Source organism: Haliotis cracherodii, unplaced genomic scaffold (assembly GCF_022045235.1).
Source record: "Haliotis cracherodii isolate W230 unplaced genomic scaffold, xgHalCrac1.p SCAF_11, whole genome shotgun sequence".
Lineage (NCBI taxonomy): Eukaryota > Metazoa > Mollusca > Gastropoda > Lepetellida > Haliotidae > Haliotis > Haliotis cracherodii.
Window position 1 is genome coordinate 38,768,405 of NW_027266266.1, and position 13,541 is coordinate 38,781,945.

Sequence of the window (13,541 nt, forward strand, 5' to 3'; positions counted from 1 at the left end):
AAACTAGTCCAACTAGCCAAAAGTAGAGACTGGAAAAAATTCTGCGAAGGTATAAATAACCGTACAGATGCCAGAACGGTCTGGCGCAAAATCCACGCCATTAGAGGCTTAAAACGACATAAAAAAAACTAACATTAACAACTCAACCAACCCCGCCCAAAAAGCAAATAATCTCGCCAACCACTTTTCGGCCGTTAGCAGTAACACCAACTTCAGCCAAAAATTCCAAGATAAACTTAAAACAGAAAACAAACCCTCAAAAGAACCAAACAATAACAATCTAGAAATAAATCAACCCTACACAATGGAGGAGCTCCTCTACGTAATCCAAAACAGGAAAAAGGGCACAGCCCCAGGATTAGACCTAACCTCTTACCAAATAATTAAAAAACTCCCCCTAAAACTGCTCCAGGCACTACTCAAACTATACAATCTCATCTACCTAAACGGACAGGTTCCTACTCCCTGGAAACAGGCCCTAGTCATACCAATCCCTAAACCTAATAAACCAGCTAATCAAGCTAACTCATATAGACAAATATCCCTAACTTCAAACTTATGTAAAGTAATGGAATCAATGGCTAAAAATAGATTACAACATTACTTAACCCAAAATAACACCATAAACCCAGATCAAAGCGGTTTCACTCCTGGCCGCTCAACCCTAGATAACCTCGCCCGACTAGAACAAGATATTAAGACAGGACAACTAAATAAACAATATACCACAGGCATCTTCTTAGACTTCTCTAAAGCTTTCGACATGGTATGGCACGATGGGCTAATACAAAAACTTAAAAAAATAGGACTCAAAGGTCAGATAATAAACTACATCCAGGACTTCCTAAACAATCGTAAAATAACCGTGTGTATAGACCAAACTCTATCGGACCAATGTCCCCTAGAAAATGGCACTCCACAGGGCAGTATCCTCAGCCCCACCGTCTTCAATATAATGATAAACGATCTATTCGAGGGTCTATCCCCTAAAGTAAACACATCAAAATTCGCGGATGATGGAGCCATCTGGATCCGCACAAAAAGCATGAAAATGGCCAAAAATCTACTCCAAAAATCTCTTAATAAAATACAACAATGGGCTGACAAAGGGGGCTTCTCCCTTAACTCAGAAAAAACAACAGGAATAGTATTCAAACATAAAAACATGAAACCCGCCTCCCCAATCCTCCAGCTAAACAATCAAACAATCAAATTTCAAAAACAAACCAAATTCTTAGGACTTATTTTCGATGAACATCTCACCTGGGATGCTCACATCCAAAACCTAACAACTAAATGCAGTAAAGACCTAAACACCCTAAGATGCCTAACTGGCTCTAACTGGGGAGCCTCCAAAGATACTCTCCTCTCTCTCTACATATCCCTAATTAGATCAAAACTAGACTACGGCTGCGCCATATACAACACCCTAAACAACTCTCTATCTAAAAAACTTGACTCAATACAATATCAGGCTCTCAAACTCATTACACGCACCCAACATGGCACCTCCTACACCTCACGTCAGGCCTTAACAGGAGAAATGCCACTAAGTCTACGCAGGGAACAGCTAAGCTTAAATTTCTGGGCCGCGTCCCAATCAAACCCTCTCATCCAAAACTTAATAAACCAAAACATCAGCCCTAAAAACCAAGCTCTAGCTCGTAAACACCCCTTACTTACCCCAATATCCCAAAGAATAACAAACTACCTAAATGAACACCAAATTAAAAATCTTAAACAAAACTGCAAACAATCAAATATCTTCACCCCTAAACTTAAAATACCCAAAATAGACACAACACTAGCTAGCCAAATAAATAAACAAACCGACCCAAACATAGCTAAAACTACCACACTAGCATATATACACAAAAATTGGCCAAATTGGTGTCACATTTACACGGACGGATCCTCAGATCCGACCTCCAAACACACGGGTTTCGGAGTCCATACCACACAACCAACTAAAACCACACAATCCTTCCGACTCCCAAATAACCAATCAATATTCACGGCCGAACTAATGGGCATGGCCTCAGCCCTCCACAATCAAGAATCCAAAAACAACCAAAAAATCCTAATACTTACTGACTCCCTAAGTGGACTACAAGCCCTCCAAAACAAAAATACCAAAAACCGACCTAAATTAATAAATCAAATACTTAAAAGCTCCAACGACCTAACAAAAGCAGGCAAACAAATAACCTTCTTGTGGATACCCGCCCACGTAGGAATATACGGTAATGAAAACGCCGATAAAGCAGCTAAACTATCCCTCAAAATCCCAGAAATAAGCTTAAACTTACCCATCTCAAAATCAGAAATTAAAAGTGTAAACAAACAAAAAATCACAAAAAAATGGCATAACCTATATCTAAACTCAAATAGCCAAATCAAAAGAGTGCTCAGCAAACCACTAACCAAACCAAAAATTCTCCATCCATCAAAAAAAATCGACAGAGTAATCACTAAACTCCAAACAGGACACACCAACCTAAATAACCACCTAAAATTTTTTAAAAAACACACTACAGGTAACTGCCCACACTGCAAACAACCAGAAACCCCAGAACACGCACTCATCCACTGCACACACTACCTAACACATCGAACCGCATTACAAACCACCCTCAATCTAAACAAGGCTCTCACTCTAGAAGCAATACTAAACCCACAAAATAAACTAGAAAACTTCAAGGCCTTAGGCGTATTCTTAATAAAAACGGAACTAATAAAACGCATGTAAAACCATAATAACCTACCAAATCAAAATCACATAAACAAACAATCATCCACCATACCCAGCTCCCTTAGTTCTCCTCCCCAACCCCATCGGCATCTATTCCAAATCTCAAAATTCCCAAATTCTATATAAGCAACCCCTAAAGCCCCCTCTTGGGTTGCACATACCACCCTCGCCCCTTTCGGAAACACATTAAATGGCCTGGCCGGGCCCGTGTGCGAAATACGCATCAGTCGGAAAGCGCACGTTAAATCTCCAAAGTAAGTAAGTAAGTAAGCAATAGTACGTTCCTATAACTATAAACGCCACGCCGACAGATGGAAATTTGTATCAGGATAGCTGGAAGTATTTGATACGTTTCAAATCTTATTTCGTTTAACGATTGATCTTTTACATGTTACCTAGATCAGCGACGCTTACATCTCATTTTTGGTTGGTGCTTGTTCATAAATCTCATGTGTCTATGTTGCATCAATGATATGTAGGTGATCACCGATAATGAAGAAATTAGCCACTAACACTTTGGTCCGTCTTGGCCCGGCTGGCCCGACTTTTAGGCAATACCCTCAACTATTGACTTACTTACTTACTTACTTTTGAGATTCAACGTGCGCATTCCGACTGATGCGTATTTCGCACACGGGCCCGGCCACGCCATTTAATGTGTTTTCGTCCTATGGAAACTCAAACAGCTAAACCTAATCTAACCGATGATGAAGATTTCTCCACTACTGAGGAAACAATAGACACTACTCCCACTAAAACAAACCAAAATTCACTCTCAGCCCTCAAAAGGAAGAAATAACTAAACCGCAAAACTCCCCAACCAGCTAACACCCAAAACCTAAATAACCTCCTAAATACTCCTAGTATACATGCATAGTCAAAACTCACCAAAAGCTAGCATGAAATCCTTCCACAAAGTAGCTTTCAATATAAAATTAACCGATCTTCCCTTCTTCCTCTTTAACCTCCACCTAAAAGAAGTCACCGAATAAAATCAAAACTAAAAATTAAATCACCAATCACCCGAAACCAATAATGGAAGGACTAAATATTTTTCAGTGGAACGCCTCCCGCGGCCATGAACTAAAAACTGAATTTAAACTAAATAAAGGCCCTCACATTGCTTGTATCCAGGAAACCAAATTCTAAAAAAATCAAAATCCACACTACCTAACTACAACTAAGTTAGAACTGACAGAGCTAAACCAAAAACAAGAAGAGCCGCAGGAGGACTAATCATATTTATCAGGGAAGATATAAATTACGAAGAAATAAAAATAGAGACGCCAAACCTAGAAGCCAACTGCATTAAAATCACATTAAATAACCGAAAAATAAACATCATAAATATATACCACTGGGCGGAACAAAAAGTCCAACCTGAGGATCTAAACAAACTACTTCAAATAAGCGATAAATCTACTATATTCCTAGGAAACTTAACGCTCACCATCCTACATGGAGCATAGATGATAAAATAGATAATCATGGCAAATTAATCTCCGAATGGATAGAAACAAACGACCTAGTACTCCTAAATAACAACCAACCCACGAGTTACGATAAGATAACCAAAAAATGTCGGCTATCGACCTAACCATATGCACCGCAGATCTATCTCAAAGTACTCAATGGGAAGTGCACGGCGTCCCGCTAGGTAGTGACCACTTCCCGATAAACATAACCATAGTAAATACAAACGTACCAATCCAAACAGAAAACCAAGAACCAAAATTCCATTACAATAAAGCTAACTGGGACCAATTCAAAGATATCTGCAACGAAGCTAACTTAAACGAAATAGAAAATAATGACCCAGAAATCTATTGTAAAAACCTAACAGACTAATATATAATAAAGGCAGCCAAAACCTCCATCCCCTTCAAAACATCAGGCAAACCCACGGTACCATGGTGGAATGAGGAAATAGAACAGACTAGACGAAAACGTAAATCAGCCTTCAATAAAGCAAAACGCGACTACAAACATCTAAACATAGCCCACGAACTAAACCACCAGGTTCAAAAACTAGTCCAACTAGCCAAAAGTAGAGACTGGAAAAAATTCTGCGAAGGTATAAATAACCGTACAGATGCCAGAACGGTCTGGCGCAAAATCCACGCCATTAGAGGCTTAAAACGACATAAAAAAAACTAACATTAACAACTCAACCAACCCCGCCCAAAAAGCAAATAATCTCGCCAACCACTTTTCGGCCGTTAGCAGTAACACCAACTTCAGCCAAAAATTCCAAGATAAACTTAAAACAAAAAACAAACCCACAAAAGAACCAAACAATAACAATCTAGAAATAAACCAACCCTACAAAATGGAGGAGCTCCTCTACGTAATCCAAAACAGGAAAAAGGGCATAGCCCCAGGATTAGACCTAACTTCTTAACAAATAATTAAAAAAAACACCCTAAAACTATATCCTACTCCCTGGAAACAGGCCCTAGTCATACCAATCCCTAAACCTAATAAACCAGCTAATCAAGCTAACTCATATCGACCAATATCTCAACTTCAAACTTATGCAAAGTAATGGATTCAATGGCTAAAAATAGATTACAACATTACCTAACCCAAAATAACATCAACTATTGAACTGCATGGCAAGTATTTATAAAACGACCGGGGGAGGAAATATTCTGGGGGGAGATTTTATTTCGTAGGGTGGGGGAGAGTTTATTTCGAGAGGGGCGGAACTGTACCGGTATAAATTCGCCGGGGGGAGACTTTATTCTGGGGGCGAATATATTTCGTGACACCGGCAATGCAGTGAAGAGGCCCAGTCGTTCCCGACAACATCGTGAAGAACCCTGGTAATTACCAGCAATACAGTGAAGAGGCCCGGTGCTTACCGGCAATGTAGTAAAGAGGACTGGTACTTATCGGCAATATAGTGAAGGGACTCGGTATTAATTATTAATTATATATTGCCGGTAAGCACCGGGCTTCTTCACAATATTGCCGGTAAATACCGGGCCTCTTCACTATATTGCCAGTAAGTACAGGGCCCCTTCACTATTTTGTAAGTAAGTTCAGGGCCTCTTCACTACATTGCCGGTCAGCACCGGGCCTCTTCACTACATTGCCGGTCAGCACCGGGCCTCTTCACTACATTGCCGGTCAGCACCGGGCCTCTTCACTATATTGCCGGTAAGCACCGGGCCTCTGCACTATATTGCCGGAAAGTACCGGGCTTTTCCACTATATTGCCGGTAAGCACCGGGCCTCTTCACTATATTGCCGGTAAGCACCGGGCCTCTGCACTATATTGCCGGTAAGCACCGGGCCTCTGCACTATATTGCCGGTAAGCACCGGGCCTCTGCACTATATTGCCGGTAAGCACCGGGCCTCTGCACTATATTGCCGGGAAAGTACCGGGCTTTTCCGCTATATTGCCGGTTAGCACCGGGCTTCTCCACAATATTGCAAGTAATTACCGGGCCTCTTCACTACATTGCCGGTAATTACCGGGCCTCTTCACTACATTGCCGGTAATTACCGGGCCTCTTCACTACATTGCCGGTTAGTACCGGGCCTCTTCACTACATTGCCGGTTAGTACCGGGCCTCTTCAGTACATTGCCGGTTAGTACCGGGCCTCTTCAGTACATTGCCGGTTAGTACCGGGCCTCTTCAGTACATTGCCGGTTAGTACCGGTCCTCTTCACTACATTGCCGGTAATTACCGGGCCTCTTCACTACATTGCCGGTTAGTATCGGGCATATTCACTATACTGCCGGTAAGAAGGTCTCTGGTTTGACTGATCATTGTGAATCAGCTGAAATATCGAGTAACAGTTCGAATTCAAAACCCAAAGTCCAGCACAGTGTACAATACATGTAGGTTTATTTAAGTATGAAAATCAAATATAAAAGATACAGAACGCAAAACATAAACTTAAGTCAAGATGTCAATTTGTTATTATGGTTTCTTACCCAAAAGAAAAGCTGGATCAAGAGTATTGAATGTTATGTAATTAGAGTTTTTTCTATAAATAAATTGCATTCGTCGCCAGTAATTTTATTCGTTTATTGTTTTCACTCAGCCACCCACTTGCTGATATGGAATGTAACGTCGCATAATTCTGGAATCTGATTCCGAACAAATAACGGCAACTTGATATAGATATTCCATAGCCTTCCTTCCATCCATAATCCAGTGGTGGTATGCATGTCTGGCATCAATTTGTTCGAAACGTTTAGACTTGGCTCACTGAGCTGCCGTAACGTTACAACAAGACGAGTGACGCTCTTCAACTGACATTCTCGCACTCGCCGATGTTGACATTTAAAATTGTTTACTTGCATTTGTTGAAGTTAATTATTTACAAAAAAACACACAGTTCCTGTAAACGCACTGTGTGTTGTTTCTGTATAAGTGTAAGTGATACCAATATATTACATCTGAATGGTTATAGCGAGGTATTTTACACATGATCCGATGTGTCCTGAAAAGGTCGCTTGATTACTGTTGCGTAGGGATACATTTGTTTTCAGTTACATCAGCAAGAAATTTCGAAGGCGGTTAGGGATAGGATCAACTGAGACGTTTGCAGTAAATTTGATGATGGGTAGTAAAGTGAATAGCCAACTGTTTGAGCATACATTTGATACAAAGAACAGAAGTAAAAAGGTTATTATGGCATACACTGAATATATTGTTTGAGCATATATTTCAAAAACAGAAATAAAAAAGGTTAGTATGATATAACTTGATAACATTGTTTGAGTATATATTTCACTACCATGAATTTGAAAAACAGAAATAGGAAGATTATTACGATATAGCCGACATCAAAGCACAATAACGACATCTGACTGTCAATTTGGCAACTGCATCTCCACTGAAGCTCTTTTACAAGCTCTTATCCACAAATTTCTTAATCATTGTGGCTAGTCATTTTAGAAACATCTTACGCATAATATGAGTTTAGAAAATGCAGAGCTGCGATTTCTACAGTCATGATTCAAAGGATATATAAAAGTACATTGTGAGAAGTAGAAAACGATAGCAAATGTATAACATCGATAATTTACATTACATTGAAGAAAATAAGACTTCCTTGGTGGACACGAGTGTTTATCTGTATGGCATCTTGAATATCTTACTTGTGAAAATAAATAGAAGCTATAAACAACATTCCCATAACCATTTCTACAAGATGTGTTCAAGTTCGTAAACATGTGTTTACAAATCATTATCAATTAGTGATGCTCATGTGTTCGCAATTAAGTCGAACCCATCACAAACACATGTGCTTATGAACCACTGGTATCATCGCTCTTTCATAGTGATTTATTGGCACATGTTTACGATATACATGTAGTCGTAATCGTACAAAAGACATATTTTATTTGAAATTTCTTATGATTATGGAATTGCTTTTTGACGCTTTTATTTATTAGATCATCCTTATGAGTCATACTTCAGAGATCCGTACATAAAATCCATTTCGATTATCATAAAGGAATCTCTGCTAAAAGCACAACTATCCAGCTATACTTCTTTCAAATATGTTTATGTACATTGTATATATTCTACTCTACGAAACTATTTGACCAAAAATACAGGTCTACAAACATCCTACTTATAGAAACTCTAATTTTCCAAAATAATAGATTTGAGGATGGTGCTGCTCATGTGTAGTGTAACACAGCTGTATGTTGTGTTCATTCTTCCTCCATTTCATTGCCCTCTGTCACAGAAAAAAATGGCATTATAAATACGAACGTTTTATAGTTATTTATGCTGGCATCATCAAGGCAAAGGGTTTTTTTCAAATGGAGCGAGCTATCATATATGCACATTTAAAGTAACAGTTGATTTGAGGACCTCGCAGAAATTGTTGAGTTCACACAAAGTTGACCTCACCCAAGTGTCTTCTGATATCTATGAACGTTGAAACCTCAAAGTCTTGCTATGTCAAAAGATTCAAGGGTGAGTTTCTTTATGTCATTCAGTCTTTTGATATGTTCCAGTGTAACAGATTCTTAGGCCTAAGGATTTCTGAGGCGATGTCGTATATGCTACACGTTTTGACGCATGGACGGACCTATAGCATATTTTACAGCTGAAGAATCTCACCTTCTTTTGATACCATACATATCAATGAAAGTTTAAATCTCAGAGTGTTGCTGAGTCGAAAGACACGTTTGTGAGTTTCTTTTTATCTGCCATAGTTTTGTCAATTTGTAAACAATATGAACGCTCAGAACCAGTGTCTTGGATGTTAAGAGTGCAGTTTACCAACATCAGTAGCAGGGAGATCTTTTATGTAATTTGATGATCTTTTATGTCATGGGATGTACAATGTAGTCGTGATCTGAAACGTTACAATCTGAAACGTATATTATCACATGATTACACTTGCTTGGGACGACCGAGTGAGTGACTCAGTAATTTGTAATCCAGCCTCATTGAATCTTGACCGGACAAACCAGTGGTTGAAGGCATGAGCCAAGATTCACCCGCTGTGATACCCGTTGTATCAGTCACACAACCAACAACGTCACACATTGTACCCACTCAGGCCTCATTTTAGATGGCTTCATCGAAAACATGTCAAAGGGGACTATGTTCTTCCCCAGAACCCCCGGGTACTTTTTAACAAATTATAGCTAAAAAGCTGTTTGATCAGGGATAGAACCTTCAAAGCCGAGAGAAGTTTAATGGTAGACATTTCCAATTAGTGACAAAAATTATGCCTAATGTCTTTTTTTCCATATTTGACTTACACCATATGTTCTCGTATTTGTTCATGTGAACTTGTGACTTGCCTATGCATGTGTTTGTGATGCGTGCCACCTTTTCACGAACATACATTTGATGTACTAAGTACAAATAGTACTTTACCTGGTCTAGTTTTCCATATGCCCTTGTTGTCGACCACTTCACACACCAGAAAGTTGTTTCCAGATTGCCTCGTCCCTTGAGGCACACACGACCCTCTGTCCAGACAATATGGACCCTGGTATGGAATAACAAGTTTCCTGAGTCTCAGATACTCTTAAATCCGAATATATGTAAATCTGACATTGCAAATAGCCCTTATATCACGAACGTGGTACACTTTTGGGATTTTTTTTTTGCCGCAATCAGAAATATTCCAGCTTCATTTAGTCGCTTCGCGGGACTACCCATTAACATCGTGAGTAATCGACCATGCCGCCGTCACAGTGCCCGACTTACCAACTCATTTAGTCGCTTCGTATGACAATAACAGGTTGTTGGGGAAATATTCTGACCCGGAACTTTGGATCAGCATCACGAATAGCTGATGGAATTCGTTATTCAGTAAGAATTTAATTGACTAGAAAATATCCCTAAGACTGTGTGACAAACGGGATGACTACGAATACTCCAGCAGCACCAGCCTTTGGTGTCACATTTCACAGGTTTTGAGGTAAAATCGAGGAGGCTCTTACTACGAAGATTTCAACTGATGTAAAACACCTCTTGTTCAAAACAAGATTTTAAAAAGCTGTATAGTAGACTCGGGGGGAAATTTCCACATTTGACGCATCAGTGACCAAAATTTGATTTCCCTAATTTGATTGGTACTGTGGTGTCCCCGTGTTTTTTTAGGTGACAACATGACTTGACTTTGTATTTTTTTTTATGACAGGTGCCACCGGTGAGGCAGGATACGTTAACCTCGTGTCATTCCTATTTGATAGTGATTCATAAACACATGCTTTTTTATTTCTTATGAATATTGAAAGGTTTTTGTTGCTTTTATTTATATTCGAGTTTGGCTACAGTTTAAGACAAGCCTTAACATTCATCTGAAGGCAAACTCTTAGTTGAGGTATCTTTGTTTTGCTTTACATTTTCCAAACAGATAATCCAAGCAGTTATTTGTTTGTTCACTTAAATTTTAAATAAGTTTTAATTCATATTAATATACCTTCAACGTCCACTTGAACGATGATACCAGGTCACCATCAACTCTGATGCATGTACCGTCAAACACAATCAGGCCCACACTGTCACTATAGTATTCATCACTGTTGGCAACTGATATCTCGTAGGCACGCACATACTCCCTGTCATCACTTTTGGTATTGTCATTGGTGACGATTTTGCACAGCGCATGGCCGATGTCGACCACGCCTGCCATGTGTACATTTGTTCCAACGAATGTTTGTCCTGATTTTCCAATCTGAAAGCCGACATCGTAAATTTTATAAAGCGTAGGTTTTATCTGGTATCATGTATTACTAGTATAGCCAATGAGTCAAACATACTTCAACAACACATTAATCACTTCTTGTAACGAAATATGTTAGTTGCTAATCAGCCCTCTGGAACAAAAATTAAATAATAAGTAAAGAATCATTTTAAAAAATTAATAATTATGTATTGTTAACGCTTGGAGTAGCTTCAAGATGATAAAATCAACGTATGCTTCGTATGTATCATAAGCTAGATTTACCCTGATCTCTTTGACAAAACATCTTGATATTCCTTCGACAAACTTCTCGCCTTTCATGGAAACAACGTCACATGTATCACGTGTCATGTCACATTTGTCAACAGTATTCGGTTCAGTCATTCGTTTGGATGTTGTGAGGTCAACAGAACAGTCAGAGCCGCCAAAGTTGGTTTCGCATACACATTTACCTGTAAATAAATGAATGTGCTATTAATGTCCCTAATTAATTATAAAGCTTACAGTGATGTATCTTTCTTATAGATATATGTACTCGCATGTTAAATGTCTGATTGTTTTTCTATGGTTATTCGGGAATAAGATATATAATAGCTTTTTAACAGCATACCAAAGATGATAGGGATTATTGACGTTCTTTAGGACACACCATAATACCTGCTGTTGTCATTCATTCATTCATTCATTCATTCATTTAAACAATATTTTAGGCAGACATAGTATTACAGTGAACTACACATTCAAGTCTGTATCACATGATTTATAGTTCTATGAGTCTTACCACTTTCACATGCTCCTTTTCCGCTGCAGTCGTTCAGGCAAGCCTCGGCAACTACGGTGTCATAGAGTGACTTGAGTTCAGGGTCAACCAACACCTCGTGTAGACACTTGTCTCTCACCGTGTCGATAGAGAAATGACTAAAATCTGTGGTGCCTGTCAGCTACAAATAAAACATAACCAATCTGTTTATCGTCTCATATTGGACCCCCAGATAAACTAGGAATAATTAGATAATTTAAAAATATATGAGTGTGAATGTTACACATAGAATACGGTTTATGTATTCCAATTTTCTGAACACCACATAAAAATGATTTGGTGAAAATATGGTACTGGTATACAGAACAGGTTATCCTGACGGTCTAGGCATTATTCAAAAATGGCATCATGTTAGAATCCTGCATTCTGACTGGTATGCAAGAGGCATTGAATCTATGCCAAATCACTTCCATTATTACTATTATGGAACCTTAGTCTCTTTTGTGGTGAAATGGAGATCTAGATAAACCAATTTTCTGTTCGGTTTCATTGCTTCGGATGAAGTTCATCAAGTTCGGTTCAGTTTCAGATACAAAATTAGCAATAATGAAGTTCAAATCTCTGAAGGAAAAAATACAGTTGACTTATTACCCAACTTGTTTTAATCCTTGGCAACACTCTTCTTCAAATCTGCCTTGTAATAGGGTTTTCTCCATTTCAAGATGCAACAACCCTCCCGAACGCGGATTCACAAAGCAATCATATGTCTTCTGTTTGTCTAAAATTAACTTGAACTTACGAAGCAAGAGGTATTTCATAGAGTTTATTTTTCGCCTGAGTGAAATGTGGCGTAGATACGGATATGGGTGTAAACATGTATGCTAGTGATAAAAATGGGGACTGAAGTCCGCATGGACTAAAAAGAAAGGAAAAGTATAATCTGCAGATAGTTTGAATCCCGTGTACTGAGCCCGTTTTTGTTTTCACTGTTTATCAATGATCTAGCTGTTGAAATTGAGGCTAACTGTGAACCCGGAATCCAGCTCCATCCAGACATAATTCAACTATTCCTGCTACTCTTTGCTGATGATGTAATTCTTATATCAGATACTGTATATGGCCTCCAAAAACGCATCAATGTACTCGAACACTATTGCCAGAATTATTTCCTAAAGGTAAGTCTTGATAAGTCGAAAATAGTAGTTTTTAAGAATGGTGATGTACTTTCTAGATCTGAGAAATGGTATTTCAGTGGTTGTCAGTTGGAATGTGTATCATCGTACAAATATTTGGGAGTTGTATTTTCAAAGAATTTATCATGGTCGAAACATACTTACAATGCTTCATTACAGGCTAAACGGGTATTGTTCTCGGTTCTAAAATCCCTTTCATCACTTAAACCTATTCCACTGAAACTATTTTTTAAAATATTCGATACTAAAATTGCTCCAATTATGTTATATGGGGCTGAAATGTGGAGTTTTGAAAACTGCAAAGAAATAGAAAGTATCCATGTACTTGCTTGTAAACGTCTGCTAGGTGTTAAAACGTCTACTCCCAATCATGTTGTGCGAGGAGAGTGTGGAAGATACCCACTGTGCATTTCTGCGTATAAACGCTGTATAAAATATTGGTGTAAACTTATGTCCCTACCAAATTCACGATATCCTAAGAAAAGTTATGATATGTTATTTCAGCTAGCCACACATGGTAAAACTGATTGGGCTACAAAAGTCAAAACTCTTTCATACAGCCTTGGATTTTGATATATATGGGAGAACCAATATGTTATTTGCCCCGAATCATTTATTTCCGAATGTGAAGATCGGTTAAAATTTGCTTACGA

At 38.7% G+C, this 13,541-nt stretch overlaps 1 protein-coding gene across 1 annotated transcript in view; it reads right to left on the minus strand.

Annotated features, from left to right (window-relative positions):
• Positions 1-8,434: 8,434 nt before the first annotated feature.
• Positions 8,435-13,541, minus strand: part of LOC139455081 (uncharacterized) — a 35,210-nt gene continuing 30,103 nt past the window's right edge. Inside the window, exons 29-33 of the mRNA XM_071236654.1 lie at positions 11,717-11,876; positions 11,200-11,387; positions 10,672-10,926; positions 9,618-9,732; positions 8,435-8,460 (exon numbers count right to left, since the gene is read on the minus strand). Of these exons, the coding sequence (XP_071092755.1) occupies positions 8,435-8,460; positions 9,618-9,732; positions 10,672-10,926; positions 11,200-11,387; positions 11,717-11,876 (744 nt within the window). The remainder of the gene's footprint in view (positions 8,461-9,617; positions 9,733-10,671; positions 10,927-11,199; positions 11,388-11,716; positions 11,877-13,541) is intronic.